Source organism: Octopus bimaculoides, chromosome 22 (assembly GCF_046866305.1).
Source record: "Octopus bimaculoides isolate indiv1 chromosome 22, ASM4686630v1, whole genome shotgun sequence".
NCBI lineage: Eukaryota > Metazoa > Mollusca > Cephalopoda > Octopoda > Octopodidae > Octopus > Octopus bimaculoides.
In genome coordinates, this window is record NC_142949.1 from 7,276,900 (window position 1) to 7,293,859 (window position 16,960).

A 16,960-nucleotide genomic window follows, 5' to 3' on the forward strand; every position below is an offset into this window, starting at 1 on the left:
AACTCTATTGAGGTTGAGTTTGTGTTTAATCATTTTTGGGGTCAATAAAATAAGTACCAGTTAAGCACTGGAGTCAATGTAATTGATTTCCCAACCCCTCAAAATTGATGGTCTTGTACCAAAATAAGAAAACAATTATTTGTTCATACTCTTAAATTATCACCTCCACAATTCTTCATTCTCACCATCAATTAATTATTCTTACTTTTAATTTACCCATTCTCATTTTTAGATTAACCATTCATACCTGTAATTTATCCATTCTTACCTTCAAATTATCCAATTGTTTTTTCACTTGATCCAAGTTTTCACCAGATGTGTTTTGAGTTTTAAGCTCTGCCTCCATTTCTTCAAGCCAAGCAGATATTTCCGCCTGGTTCTCACTAAAATGGGACGCTAGGGGCAAGGCACTTTCAAGGTGTTGCAAGCGATCCAAACTGAGTTGACAAACGATATCTGCTTGGGTCTGGATGCTATCGAGCCGTGATTTAATCGCTTCTGTTTGCGTGTTGGTTGTCTCTCGCAACATGAGATTACATTTATTAATTATCTCTTTCACGCAGTTTCTCTTCATGTTGAGATCGTCATGGAACACCTGCAAATAAATAAAATGTTCTCTTTACTTTCCTTGCTTACCGTATGTTGCCAGCTAAACTGAGGTCACATTATGTCATATTTCCTTCCCCAGCATAAATAACCCTCACCTGATATGTGTCTTACATTATTTAATGACAGTAATTACCTTTAAGGAAGTTTTACAATCTTAACCAATTACCATATCTGCCAACATATAAAACATGCTTTTGTAAAAAAAAATTGCCCTGCATCTAATGTTGCTGTAATAGAGATAAGAAACTAAATGTCATGGGCTATGGAACTGTGTGAGCATAAGTTTTCTAGGTACAATAATTGTTACTAATAATAAAATACTGAAAACAAACCAAAATATCAGTCTGTTAGCACAAATCTACAAGAAATTGCTTAGGGTACGTTGGCAGTTATGTTGAGGTCACATTATGTTGTATCTCCTTGCCCAGCATAAAATAACCCACACCTGATATGTGTCTTACATTATTTAATGACTGTAATTACCTTTAAGGAACAGTTTTACAATCTTAACCAATCTTAACCCCAACCTCACAAAATTGCAGGCCTCGTGCCAAAATTCAAAACCATTATTATTATTATTACGATTATTATTATTATTATTATTTCTCTTACCTGGTGGTCTCTCAGTTGAACAGTGAGTGTGTCAGGATCAGAACTCACAGACTCAGCTGTGTTGATCTCATTCTCAGCTTTATCCATGTATTTCAACATACTTTCAATTTCAGTCAAAGCCTGAAACAAAAATTACCATCATCATCATCATCATCATCATCATTATTATTATGATAAAGAAGGCAGCAAGGTGGCGGAATCTTTAGCATACTGGATGGAATGCTTAGCGATATTTCACCTGTCTCTATGTTCCGAGTTCAAGTTCCGCCAAGGTCAACTTTACCTTTCATGCTTTCAGAGTTGGTAAAACAAAGTACCTGTCATGTACTGGAGTTAACACTATCAACCAGTGTCTCCCAACCTATTTCCCCACCCAGGCCCCACCATAACTTTCCAGAAAAATCTATGCCCCACCAGTGGTTGGGAAAATACAACTTGATTTTTAATATTTTATCACTATTATTTAATACAAAAGAATCAACCCAGTAACTCTTTTGTCAAGTACAGAGTACAAAAAAAAGTACATTTTTGACTAAGTGAATCACTTTAGTGAGATCCTTGTGCTTGGTGACTGGCACAATGCCACACCACAATTTTCCCAGGCCCCACTGGTGGGTGTGTATGCCCCACGTTGGAAATCACTGCTTTGAATTGTTCTGCTTCCCCTTGAAATTGCTGGCCTTTTGGCCAAAACCAGGATCCTTTGTTCATTTTCTTGACCACTCAGAACAGTTTCAAGAATAAAAGGAAAAACATAGGATAAGAAATTTGATCTTCCTCCTGATGAATGTAAAAACTGTTTGAATATCTGAGTAACACCTTGAAGTGATGTTGATCAGGAGAAAAATTCAGTCATGATTTTACGTCCAATTTCCCACAAGAGCAGGGATTAGACAAATATACATAATTCAGCATTGCATTACTGCTGGATGCTCTTCCTGTCACTAACTCTGATCTGTATTTTTCAAGTAAGAGGTCCCTCATTCCATAATCATCTTGAAAGGCCAGAGGACAATTTGTTGACCAGGAATCACTCAAATTTCACTTTTGTAGCTCAACAGTTTTTCAAACAAAGCACACAGAATACAAACATTCACGCAACTCTCCACACACACACATCCATTTTTTCCCCATTCACTATTCTTGAAAGGGTCATGGGGGTAGAGTCTTCAGGAACCTCTTCCATAGGGTCCTATCAGAAGCACCATCATTACATTCTCCGACAGATTCCCAAGTGTGACCGACTGAGTCTATGGACATTGTCCAACCATCTCCTTCTTGGTCTACACATGTCTCTGGCCAGTTGGATTGGCTTGAAGAATCTGTCTTGTGAATCTTTCCTTTCGCATTCTAACACATGTCCCTACACACACACTATATATAATTACTGTCAACCAAAGTCACTCACAATGCATTTATGGTTGGGCTGGTTGGGAGCCGCTACCATAGAAGACATTCACCCAAGATGCCATACAGTGAGATTGAACCCAAAACCATGTGGTTGGGAAGCAAGCTTCTTAACTCCTCAGCCATATGTACCAAAATAAACAAAAGAGAAAGCAAATTACCTCGACTGAAACTTTCTGGACCAATAATTCTGTAAGTTGATGCCATTCTTCTTGTACATCAGCAGCAGCTTCTTTCAAATGACATCCATTGGACACGTTCTCCTTTCCAGCAATGTGTTTTACCAATTCCTTGATGTCATTTATATCAGGTTCTTTAGATTTCTTCTCAGCATACAAAGCATCTATTTTTGATTTAAACATATGTAAGTTCTGCGAGGGTCCTTCACCATTCTGCTGAATCATGCCAATAGAAGACGTCAACCAAGATTTCATCACTCCAATTTTGTCCTCCAAATCTTCAATGTTACCCATCACCTCCTCCAGATCAGAAATGCGTCTCTCTGACAACGACTCTACGTTTGCAATGCGTTCATTTAAGTCCAAGATTTTTTCTCTGGCACCATTAACATCTGAGGATTCCTTCAACAGATTCTCCAGTAATGTTTTGTTGGTGCTCAGGTCAGCTTGAATCCTTCTCTGTTCGTGGATCTGTTCTTCCAAACCTTGCTTTTCGAGACAGATTTCTGGATTCCTCATGAGTTCATCTTCAATCGAAGACAACTGCACTCCAAGATTATCAAGCTGCTTTATCGCATTCTTAGATTCAGACAATGCTGAATTCAAGACTCCTTCTTTACCCTCGATGGCATGGTAAAGGTCTTTATGAACAGCTTTCTTATTCTCCATCACATCTTTCACACTGTTCGCTTTTGGTGTCATGTTCAGCTCATTTAGTTCATCGACCAATTTAGTGCCAACATGCTGCAAGTCTCGTATTCGTTTCTCTTGATTCAAAACATTAACTTTCAACTGCTTCACCTTTTCAAGTTGGTAGGCTTCACTGGAATCCTTCGTGGCATCAGAACCATCTGTGATTCCATCAAACTTGGCTTTTATATCAGAATAATTAGAATTGAGTTTGTTGGAAAGTTCTTGGAAGCTTTTGTCATGTTTTAGGGCGAAGGCCAACTTTGCCAAATAACGTTCGGATTCTTGCACAATCGATCGATATTTGCCCTCCAGGGCCTCGATTTCATCATCAATCATTGCCGATTCTTCTGTTTCTTCTTTGATGGTTGGAAGAATGTGGACACATTTACGGTACCGGTCAACTCCATTCATAAATTCCTACAAATAGAGAAAATATTCAAAGAATGTGTTGCAGAAATAAGTTCATAACTTGAGGCTCTAATTAAATTCTTTAATTAATTAACAACCAACAACAGACAACAATAATCTAAAATGGCAGTAACTATGTCAGTAATTCTAAGATTATAAAAGACAATCTGATATACGAATCATATATAAAACAGGAGTCTTATGTAACACAATGTTAAGTGTTACCTCATCATCGTCCTTCAATGTGGTCAAACAACCAATCCTAACCAATCGGGATTCAGAGAATGGGTTGTACCATTTCATCCTTTTGATCACTGAATACAAAACGTGGCTCATGAGGCCTCCATTTGGCTGTCTTTCTTGAGTCACCATCTCACCTTCGTATGTCTATCTGCCACATGGTTACCCATTTATAGCTGATCAGAGTGGAGCAACATGAAATGAAGTGTCTTGCTCAAGAACACAATGCACAATCCGGTCCAGGAATTGAACTACAATCTAATAACTGTGAGGGCCACATTGTAACTACTAGGCCACACACCTTCTCTAACTGTAAGGTTTACACAGTCACCTGTAATAGGAAAATGTTGGTACACTATCAACTGTAGTGTAAGTGTGGTTTACACTGCCAGATGAAGTGAAGTGTAATGCTATTAGATGTAATATGTTACACTGTCAAGCATAATGCAGTGTAAGTATAACACTGTCAAACAGCATAGTGTATGTGTTACACTGTCAAATGCAGTGTAGTGTGATACACTTAAACACAGTGTAATGTGTTACACTGTCGAATGTAGTGTGGTGTGTTACACTGTCGAATGTATTAATAAATTCACTAATTCACACAACACTATGCATTAAATAAGAGACCACTGTTTACTAATTAGTCATATTCATAATTATCGCCAACATACATTTAGCCCTAACCAATAACTTACCTGGGTGTCATCACGGAATTTGTCAGCAAGTTTAACCAAAGCTGAAATATCACCCTCTTTTGCTTTCAGCTCTTCGACATATTTCTGTAAAATAAAATATAAAGATTTAATATTCATAATACGAACAAAAGATAAATTCAGCAAAGTTTGTAGTACCAGGTGACTGGCTATGTATATCTGAGAATACATCAGGTGGGTGACCATTCACACCTGATTAGTTACTATTTTACTGTGATCATACAAAAAAAAAAATTAAATGTTTAAATTATCTGAAAAGGTTTATTAATAGTTTTCTTAAGCATTTACCTCATCTTTACCATGTTAGCAAATATACCATGTGATCACATGACTGACCAGACTATGAGATTTTGTTATACATCACTGGTCACAATTCTTTTACTTGTTTCTGTCACTGGACTGTGGCCATGCTGGGGCACTGCCTAGAAGAATATTTTTTAGTCAAATGAATTGACCCTAGTACTAATGTTTTTTTCTATTAAGCCTGATACTTATTCTATCAATCTCTTTTGCTGAACTGCTAAGTTAGAGGGACGTAAGCACGCCAACACCAGCTATCAAGTGGTGGATGGGGGGGGGGGGACAAAACACACACACATACATGATGGGCTTCTTTCAGTTTCCATATACCAAATCCACTCACAAGGCTTTGGTCAACATTAGGCCACAGTAGAAGAAACTTGCCCAACGTACCATGCAGAGGGACATGAACCCAGAACCATGCGGTTGGGAAGCAAGCCTCTTACCACACAGCCCTACCTGCACCTATTTACTAGTTTCAGCTCGAGAGATGCGGTCATATGAAAATATGAAGAGGCAACTAACTGGTATCAGTTTATATCAAGGAATTTGTATCCATTACATAACATTACATCATCAGACGCAACTTTACCTGAACTCTCTCTCTATGCATATGTGTGTGTATGTATATATGTGTATGTATATATATATATATATATATATATATATATATATATGCACATACATACATACACACCTTTATAGTGTCTATTTACAATACACACATAAACAAACACACACACCCTGTCTTGGGTTTCAACAACAGGAATAAAGAACACATCAGATGATGTATTCTTAGATACATTACGCCGTAATAAAAGAAAGGTTAGTCATACTTGGAATAGCATTTTATGGTATGTCGGCTTGATCCAGAATGATCCGGATCTAACTAACAACAACAAGGAAACTCCTACAGGTCATTCACCCTGCTAAAAATAACAGCTGAATCTCCCTGAAACCACTCGCTACCATCTTACAAAAGGACACATAGGATAGTGTAGGCCAAGCTACACTATTCCAGAAGAAATGTTAGTAAGATCATGTCTGGAATGACCTTCGGATGTGGGTCTGGCTGCTGTTTCAGGGATGACCTGGGGTTAAACAACAAGGATGCTCAACAAGAAATTGTGTTTCTGCTTTTCTCTCTCTCTCTCTCAATAAGGTCAAAGGTCAGTAAGTTGCCAAAGGTCATTCATTTGATTAGTGAGCCAGGCTCTCCTCTTATTAAAAACATAACCTCATCCCCACCGCTGCCACCAGCCTTTTATCTTTCACTTGTTTTAGTCATCAGACTGCGGCCATGCTGGGGCACTGCCTTGAGCAATTTTTTTTAGTCAAATGAACTGACCCTTTTTTTTTTTTTTTGTTAAGCCTGGCCCCGATTCTATCAGGCTTTTTTTGCTGAACCACAAAGTTACAGGGATGTAAACACACCAACACTGGTTGTCAAGCAGTGGTGCGGGACAAACACAGACACAAGGATACACACACACACACACATACATACATATATATACGATGGGCTTCTTTCAGTTTCCCTCTACCAAATCCACTTGCAAGGCTTTGGTCGACCCAAGGGAATAGCAAAAGAGACTTGACCAAGGTGCCATGCAGTGTGACTGAACCCAGAACCATGTGGTTGGGAAGAAAGCTCCTTACCAAAGAGACATGCCTACAAAGTTTTTTATCTTTTTTTCCTGCTTGTTTCAATCCTTATTCTTTTACTTTTTTCAGTCATTTGACCGAGGCCATGCTGGAGCATCGCCTTTAGTCGAATAAATCAACCCCAGGACTTATTCTTTTGTAAGCCTAGTACTTATTCTATCAGTCTATTTTGCCGAGCCGCTAAGTTACGGGGACGTAAACAAACCAACATCAGTTGCGAAGTGATGGTAGGGGGGCAAACAAAGACACACATATATATGTATGTGTGTGTGTGTGTGTGTGTGTATATATGTATATATGTCGTTGTTGGCACTCCGTCGCTTACGACGTCGAGGGTTCTAGTTCAACGGAACAGCCAGCTCGTGAAATTAACGTGCAAGTGGCTGAGCACTCCACAGACACGTGTTCCCTTCACGTAGTTCTCGGGGAATATTCAGCGTGACACAGTGTGACAAGGCTGACCCTTTGAATTACAGGCACAACAGAAACAGGAAGTAAGAGTAAGAGAAAGTTGTGGTGAAAGAGTACAACAGGGTTCGCCACCATCCCCTGCCGGAGCCTCGTGGAGCTTTAGGTGTTTTCGCTCAATAAACACTCACAACGCCCGGTCTGGGAATCGAAACTGCGATCCTATGACCGCGAGTCCGCTCGCCCGAACCACTGGGCCATTGTATATTTCCACAAAATGGAAGTATACAAAAATGAACATTATTTTCCCTCTTACTGTGTCGTTTCGTTTTGAAAAATAAAAATTTATTTTGTGGTTTGTTATTGTTTATATTTCGAATTACATAATCTTTTATGGGGGCACCAAAATCTTTTAAGCGTTTAGGGCCTCGATGGGTCTCAATCCGGCCCTGACCCCGGTTGAGAATTACTGATTTAGTTCTATGAAGTGATGTAAAGGAATTTCTTGCGGACCCTCTAGCGTAGAGGGTTCTTAAGCAATGAGGTAGCACTCCCTCTGTATCATCATGAGCTTACAAGGGCAAGGTAGATATTAAGTGGGGGGGGGGGGGGGTACAGGCGTTTCGAGGGGCCCGTGATTTTTCTTAAAAATAAAACATTTAAGCTAGATACAATATTTATAGTTTAAAGACATTTTGACAATCTTTCCGAGGCAGTATTGATACTATCTCCGAAAGATTGCCGACACAGCAATTTCCAAAAAGGAAAAACAAACAAAAACATCTTTGTCGGGATTAAAACATGTCTTATGTATTAAATGGTCAGAAAACGTGACTGGTGATATGTCAAGGCGCACTGTAATTTCATTAATATAAGCCCCGGCCGACGTTAGTAATTACTATAAAATTTTAACATAAGGGAAAATTAGTCTATGCACATATCTAAAAAGAAGCGCGTGCTGAACGAAATGGTATGTGAAAATATTGATAATTCACTGCGCAAAACTGACTTCTTGTTTGAATAAAATGACCTGCTTCCTCACCCCAAAACACGAGGAGTGGGTGTTTGTCAAACGTCATTCGGTGAAAGGAGGGGTCCAATTGGGAAGCCACTCATTTCGCGTGATGACTTTTAGTCACAACTATTTATTTACAAACAGACTTTTAAAAAACGATCACAGTTTAAAATACTGTGGCCTATTAAAGAGAAAGCTTACGTTTATCTACAAGTATTTCAACAATTCGCAAAATCAAAACATTTTTTCGCAAACAATTAAAAAAAAAAACATTTAAATTCTGAAAGAAAAAAAAAATCATTGATTCACAAATTATCAAAAACATAAATAGGATTTACCTTGAGCATCCCGTATTGGACTTCGAGATCTTGCTGGGAGACCTTAATACCGTGTCCCTTCTCAACAGCTGTGTCCATCCATTGGTCAAGGTCTTCGACAATATTGTAAAAGTCTTCGAGATCTTCATAAAGATCATCGAATTTCTTCGTCCTCGTTTCGGCTTCATTGGAGGCCTGGATGGAGACACAAAGTGGTAAAGATAGACCCATGGGAGAATAATTCCTCATGTAGAATTGTTTGTTATAATATCCAAAGGAGTTCGATCAATGATGGTAACATCCGTTTTGATTGAAAACGACACAAACAAAGAGGCATGTTCTTAAGGAAATGGAGAGGATAAGGTTTAAACGAAGACGAATCCAGGAATTCTATCTCCGAGAGAGTGAGGACGTCATGACTAGTTTGAGAGAGATATTCAGGTGTCCAAGAAAGACTATTAACAAACACACATGTACATATACAAAAATTAAATAATAAAAAAAAAGTGGTTTAATAACTTTTACGGCCAATGATATAGTGGTGGTCACCTTTTGTTTATTAAACAATAGCAAATAGTTAAGTATTTCCGTTGAAATTGCTAATTATCTGCTCTAAAACAGGCGAGAAGTGTGTGAAACGTGGCAGCCATCCGTAAAATAGTTGTTTTAAACAAAACAAAACAGCGAAAGAGGAATTAAAGTTTAGCCTTTCGCAGACAATAGTTGAAGAGAACTTTGTAATTCAGCCGAATTAAATTTCCTTTCTTTCACTCCAGACGGGCGAACAGTTTTCGTTTGACAAAAATGTAACACAGATTGGAAGACTGCACCTTAATAATAAAAGTTGAACAGCTCACACACATCTGCTGAATAAATATGATAATCCTTACTTAATTATGCCTTGATGATAATTATTGTATCATCAGCAAAGAGGAAAAGGGATTATATTAATACCATAAACATTGAAAAATACTCAAAAAGAAAAAAAAAGTTGGAACTTTCTATAAACGACCTTCTAAATGAAGTCATCCAGAAGTGACCCTTCTGTTGAGTACAATGGTAAATTAATGAATGACAAGAAGTCAGTCGGTTTATTTTATCTCCAGTTTATCTCGGCCTCGTCGTTAAATCGACAGTGAAACTCATTACGTAAATACAGTTGGACTAGTTAGAGAGAAAAAAAACCAAATAAAGCAAAAATTCGGAGTAAAAACATGCTTAATTTTCTACAACTGCTTCTATACATGTTAAACAAACACAAGCGACAGAAAACTTCTGATATTGGCCAGGAAGAAATTAGTACAAACTTGTCACTGTTTCACTTTCTAACAACCAGACACATTTTACTCAAGCCACCACAGATATTAAATCAGAGGTAAGCCACCGATCTTTTGACCATTACTTACTAGTCTAGCAGTTCCTTAACTATTACCTTTGCGAGCCATTTTGGTAAATCGTTAAGCTTTCAGCGACCCTTTATTTCATATTTAGATAAGAATCATATATTTACATAATTATATATTTAATAATAATTACATATCTACAAAATAATAACAATTATTTCTTTTATTTGATAAAAATTTTAATTTTGTCACACGGCCACCACTTTTGAGGGGAGGGGGTAAATCGATTATATCGCCCCAGCACTTGACTGGAACTTATTTTATCGACCCCTTATAATAATTCTTTTTTTCTTGGCCACAAGGGCTTACATAATAATAATAATGATGATAAAAAGGTGCCCTCTCTTTTACGTTCTTAAATACCCCCACACCACACCCTCTCAACTAGTTGATAGTTTTCTTATCTTGGAGAAATATTCCTTCTTTTTTTTTTTTTGTCTTTTCCTTTTCTGTTTGTCATAAACACGATGTGTTAGTCTTCATGCCTTATGACTCACTGTAAAACATTCAGGAACGTTATTTACATTTTACGAAATATTTCAACAGCAAACGATTTAGTATCAGCGACTCAACTTGGATCGTGACTCATAAGGAAGAAACATACACATATGGTCTATCAGTCACTTCTGTGTGTGTGTGTGTGTGTGTGTATGTATATATATATATATATATATATATATATATATATATATAAGGGTTATATAAATGACAATTAAACCAGAAATTGTGTATTGAACTTATAGGGTCTGTCAACGCTATTAATGTAGATCGGTAGACCGTATTATAAGGAAGCAGGGCGTGGTGTGAGTTTGAGCCTTTCTCTTCTTTAACCCTTAGCTTATCCTGTATATCAATCACGTGACACGCAGGACGTATTTCCTTGGCGTCCATACATCATATGATACACGTCTTTAACCCCCCACCTCCAGTCACCGGAGTAACTTGGGACTTATGAAAAGAAAGTGCATCTTTTTCTGCTTGGCAGCCATTTTTCAATTTTTGTTCCAATTGATTTCATATTTGGGGTATTGGTGTAACAAGGATTAACTAAATGAATAAAAACAAGCATGGACGTTCAGGGACAAACTTGTGGAAATGCTTTGCACAGGCAAAAGATTAAACGTAACATAATTTCGACTTTAGCAAAGACACACACACACACACACATACGTATAATGACAGTGTTGGGCGGCAGGTGAACCCACCATGATGCGCCAGAGGATAGAACGGTAGTCCATTTTACATAAAGAATCGACACTCATTTGTTTCCTATCTACTTCAGCCATCTCGCAACACACACGACTGTCCCTTATCTACTTCAGATGTCCAACAATATCCACGACTGTCCCTTTCAAGTATCCTATAACACACACGACTGTCTACTCTACACTTCAAACATATAAAAAGTAGACAGCAACAGTGGTGTCAAAAACCAAGGCAACACATTGTCACAGCTGTGAGACAGCTGTCATACTTACAGTAGTTGCTGCTCTGGATGAAACGCTCATATGAAGACGAATAGACAGTCTGAAACAGTGTGTATTTCACACTGGTGGAGATATTTCTTGATGTTTATGGACTGAACCATGTTGGAGGGGTGTCTGTGACATATAAAGCTATGTTGGCAGGGCGAGTTGACTGAGATTCGTTTGGGTCTGTCTTTGTAATATCTATCTATTGCCCACAGGAGGCTAAACATAGAGGGGGGACAAACAAGGTCAGAGAAAGGGATTAAGTCGATTACATCGACCCCAGTGCGTAACTGGTACTTATTTGATCGACCCCGAAAGGATCAAAGGCAAAGTCAACCTCGGCGGAATTTGAACTCAGAACGTAGCGGCAGACGAAATACCGCTAAGCATTTCGCCCGGCGTACTAACGATTCTGCCTTCTGTCTTTGTAATATGAGGCCTCCAGGCAATGTACTGGGCTCTATAATGTTTGCTGAATTACTGACAGTAAGCCCTAGTATGTATAGATTAGAACTGGGCCCCTACACCCATGAGGTCCCCAAGCAAGTCAATGCATTGGGCCATGTAGTACTTAACTATTGATAACAAACCACAACATACATAGATCAGAACTGGGCCCCTACACCCATGAGGTCCCCAAGCAAGTCAATGCATTGGGCCCTGTAGTACTTAACTATTGATAACAAACCACAACATACATAGATCAGAACTGGGTCCCTAGACCTGTGCGACTCCCCAGGAAGCTGTCCGGTGCTCCCATGCCTTTTAGACAGTAATGCCTTGTTGGATATAGATCCATGATGAGGGAAGGGTGTTGCGCCGAAAAAAGAAGACAAAAAAATTGACCAAGGGGAAACAACTCCTGTGCCAGTTGCGCGGCTTTTTATGCAGTGAAAGGACATTAAGGATGATTGGATCGGGCAGTGGGTGCCATCTTGAAACGGGACTAAAGGGAAACGAGCGGCATAGAAGCCCCAGTATGTATCCCTTGCATTAAAATCCAATGAAGAACACAACAGGATGAAAGTGTAAAATATACGGCCATGTTGGAGGGGTTATTATGTACTCAAGCCGAAAGAGACACTACAGTGTAACTGTATTGGAGGAGTGATGTATATAAGGTAGCCATGTTGGAGGGATGATTAACGTATATACTTCCTTTAGTATTATAATCTGAATGTGAAGGAGACGACGGGATGGAGCGAAGCAAGTGCTACACACCCTATCAAAATTCTAGTCATTATTCCTAAAAAAAAAACATGCAAGTTGAATTTATCATCTATCCAAGAAATAATTACAAACGTCAGTTAACTTTCAAGAGACTAGTGTTCTGGCCGAGAGGGGGTTTGTCTCACCTACTTAACACTACTTCATAGATAGCTCTTAGTAACATCCTTACAACAACAAAAAACGCGTTTTAGAAGCGACTGTTACCAGCTATAAGTACTTACTAACATTAAACTGTTGACCTCATGTCACTCGTACATATTGCAGGCCCCTTTTAATTTTAGGTGACCTCGAAAAGACTCCCGCAGAGTTGCTATTTGCTGGCTACCAACTCAACCGCTCTTCCTTTCGGTGTAAACATCAAACAAAAAATATACAAAATACATAGACAAACCACTCCATTTATTTCTAAAGCTTCCCCACTTTTTCTACACAAGAAACAAAGCAGTTTGAATAGTTAGTATCAAAGAGAATCATCTTCCCTTAAATATTATCTCAACCAACTTTTTTTTTCAAGGAACAACCGACCATAAATAAGATTTTCTAATTCAAGAAAGCTACAAAAACAATTCACAACAGAAACGTTTAACTGTTCGTTGTCTGACTATCTTTTTCTCCCCACTCTTTGTTGTTATTCTTTCTAGTTTTTCTCTTTATATTTTTAGTTTATTCTTTTTGTACCAGAGTTGTTTTATATACCTTCCGCTATCTGTCATGGCGTCCCAGCTTTTACACGGACGTTTAAATTGATTAATAATATATAAATAATAAAAAAGAAATTGATTTGTATTTTTTGTTTTTATATAGGTTGACGGTGACTGAAGTCAGCTTTCTTTCGACCGATGTGGGATATTTAAAGACGTTAGGGAGTCAAACAAGCTTTCGGTGTACTAAATATAGATGTCGGTAAAATTAGTATACAATCAATGACAAGCAGGAGGCGGTCAACTAACAGTTTAATTCGCAGCGAGAGAGAGAGAAAGAAATGAGATGAAAAACCAACGGGAATGTCTTTGTGTTATAAGGCTTCAAATGATTCATCTATCGTCTGATATTATCAGTTCTCAGCAAGGATTTTTTTTTTATGGGAGGCGGGGTTACATTAAAAATAGAAACGTCTTTGTCAGCTGAACATTAAATTTTTGCAGTTTTCTCAAGCCTAAAGGAAAACATCGTCAGCTAAACATAAATGAAAGCTTATCAATCAAAGAGGTCATAGCTTCAATGTTTCAAGTTATGGACGACGGCGACGAAGTGTTGTTCAGCTATATTTTATGAGAACCGAGTACAAATTAGAAGCATGCCGACACAAGTGTGCCTTCATCACCACTACCATGAACTTTGTTTCCTCATGCCTTTCAAAAACATTGTCATTTTTTGATGAAATTTTCTACAATTCCCTTTCAGATAGTGTAGAATACTATTATATTGGAATTTAATATGGGAAATAAAAATTGGTGAGTGCACATACATTGATGCTGATACACATCGCATGCTACACCCTCTGTAAGATATTTGTAGAAATGTCATTAAACAATATTCATTTTTCTGAAAGTTATGAGGAAATAAAGTCGGGGGGAAGGACATTTGTGTTGGTATGCTTACAAATATAGGAGTCCTAGATCTTTCAAGCTACATCTTTCAGGGCGATCTTACGATACGAGTCCTAAATATAGGCCTTTTCCGTAAAAAGTGTCTTCGGCGATCTTTACCAAAGATCGGCCTTTTCCGTAACACTCGCACGATCTTCACTACGATGTTAGGGTTAGGGTTTTAGTGTCAGGGTTAGGGTTTTAGGGTTAGGGTTACGGACGGAATTCCCTAACCCAAACCCTAACCCTTCAAAATAAATCGCGCTCTCTGTATGTCTTTCGCTTTTATGACGTAGTTTCCCTGTTTCTCTCCAACACTTTTTACGGAAAAGGCCGATATTTAGGATTCGTACTGTAAGATCACCTCTTTCAGATTAAAAAAAACAACAACTTTACAACCGACTCATGAGACGGTTGTAATAGTAAAAATTTAACGGGATGGTGGTGGGGGACAAAAAATTCTTTCACCAGAAAACAACTATTCAATTTCTTGCCCTTTTCCTGCTCAATGAGGTAGTAACGATAAGCTGTCCCGAAAGTTCGCCGATCAGAATTTAAGGGTGAGTAAAAACTATTTCCACCTTTCACTGTAAAATCACTCCAAATAAGGTAGTATGTTTTGGGATAAGGAATTTTTTGGAAGGTTGTATGGGTTATCAACAAAATTTACAGAAGCATTGGTCTGCGTTTATGAAATTTTGCAGAATTCAATTATTCAATAATTGTATTTCTGACAAACAATTTATTTTTGTATCTTTAACTAAAAGGCATTCGTTTGAAATTAGACAGAAACTTTCTAAAATAATTGTGTAAATAGTGTTTCTAATTTAGGCACAAAGGTAACGATTTGGGGGGGGGGGGATAGTCGACATCATCGCCTCCAGTATTAACAAATACTTTATTTTATCGGCTCTGGAGAGATAAAAAGCAAGGTTGACTTCGGCGGGATTTGAACCCAAGACATGAAAAAGCTCACAAGGCATTTTATCCGATGTTTTAACGATTTTGCCAGCTCACCGCATTAACCATACATAATTGTTTGTATCCTTAGGCCTAAAGCCAGTAATTTTGGACGGAAATGGGTCAAGTCGGTTCTACTTCAGTGTTTGTTAATTTTATTTTATTGATTCCGAAAGAATAAACGGTAAAGTTGAACTCCAAATGTAAAAAAAAAAAAAAAAAACGGAAAAAATAACGCAAATTATTTTCCTGACGATTCTGCCAGCTCGCCCCATTAACCCTTCGTAAATACCCCGCGCCTCCGCCAAATAATCGTTTTTACTATAGTAGATGTAAGGCCTGAGATTTTGGAGCTGTGGGGTTTGCCTTAACTCCGGTCTCAATACTCCCGAGTGGGGCGATATGAAGTCATTAAATGTTACGGGGACGCAAACATATACATATACGTCTACCAAATCCACTGACAAGGCTTTGGTCGGCCCGAGGCTATAGTAGAAGACACTTGCAGAAGGTGCCACACAGTGGGAATGAACCCAGAACCATGTGGTTGCTAAGCAAGCTACTCACACAGCCACTCCTGTCCAAAGTATTTTCATAAGTTGGTCTTAAATGTCCATGCTTGTTATCAAATTTTTAGTTAACCTTCGTTTCATACTTTCTGAATAATATAAGCTTTCCTTTCCCAAGCCACTCTGGTGGTTGAAAAAATTATGAATGTGCATCATATACGATGCACAGACATAAGGGAAAAATATGTCCAGTGTATCACGTGATGCACAAGGCAGACAAAGAGTTTGCCAAAGCATATTCATAAACGTCCCATATGTTCTGAGTAATAAAAAGCTTTTCCTTCCTTTCGTAAGGCCCAAGTTACTCTGGTGGTTGAAAACAAAATTGGAATATCAAATATGATGCATGGATGCCAAGGAAATTATGTCCTGTGCATCAAATGTGATTGATACAGAGGACAAGCGAAGGTTTTAATATGCGAACAGCAGGCTGTTCCGTTGACTGGATCAACTAGAAACCTCGTCGTCGTAACCGACGGAATGCCAATTACAATAATTATGAAACAACGATACTAAAATAGGTAAATACTTCGCTTAGATTCATCAATTGCAAATTAGTGTTAATTAGATAAATATAAATTTTCAAAGAAAGATTTATATTCAATACGGTTGGGGGTTTCGATCTTCAACTAAACCGAATTTTTAATCTTTTTTTTTTTTTTTTCACACTCAGCACCTATTAGATCTTAATATTTTATCAGACAATAAAGAAGATTGAGGGAATAACACTGTTGTTAGGTAGTAATTAGGGCATTAATTTGCCTTAATCACAGCCGGGAGTTATGAACGACTGTTTAAGACTACACTTAAAATTAACACTGACAGGCAGAGCTGGGATTCCTAATTTAGGCGGAAGGATTAATAAAAAAAATGAGTAACTGTGACTTTATTATCTCTTAGAAATTGGCAGATGCAGTAATAATAAAAATAATAATAATTAGAGCAGCTGGCCAATTAGTAACGATGTTCTGTTTTACATACAATTAAGAAGAAAAAAAAATTCAGTAAAGGCTCGTATCACCAATTAAAATATTTAATCGTTTTATAATCACTTTGTTGAGGGACCTCAGCTGTTTAATATTATGAAACTTATTTTTATCTTTGTGTGTGTATGTGTGTCCAGGGCCGTTTTTAAGCCAATTAAACAGATTTAAAAAAAAAAAATTGG

The 16,960-nt window shown here is 37.9% G+C and overlaps 1 protein-coding gene and 1 long non-coding RNA gene across 2 annotated transcripts in view; one reads left to right on the forward strand and one right to left on the reverse strand.

The window, feature by feature from the left end:
- Positions 1 to 16,960, reverse strand: part of LOC106873493 (uncharacterized) — a 296,970-nt gene that overhangs the window by 100,380 nt on the left and 179,630 nt on the right. Inside the window, 5 exon segments of the mRNA XM_089339867.1 lie at positions 269 to 595; positions 1,222 to 1,341; positions 2,790 to 3,917; positions 4,847 to 4,930; positions 8,591 to 8,764. Of these exon segments, the coding sequence (XP_089195993.1) occupies positions 269 to 595; positions 1,222 to 1,341; positions 2,790 to 3,917; positions 4,847 to 4,930; positions 8,591 to 8,764 (1,833 nt within the window).
- LOC128250523 (uncharacterized) lies at positions 8,758 to 14,225 on the forward strand. The gene is made up of 2 exons (XR_016237994.1): positions 8,758 to 9,944; positions 13,479 to 14,225. It is a non-coding gene; the product is annotated as an uncharacterized LOC128250523 (long non-coding RNA).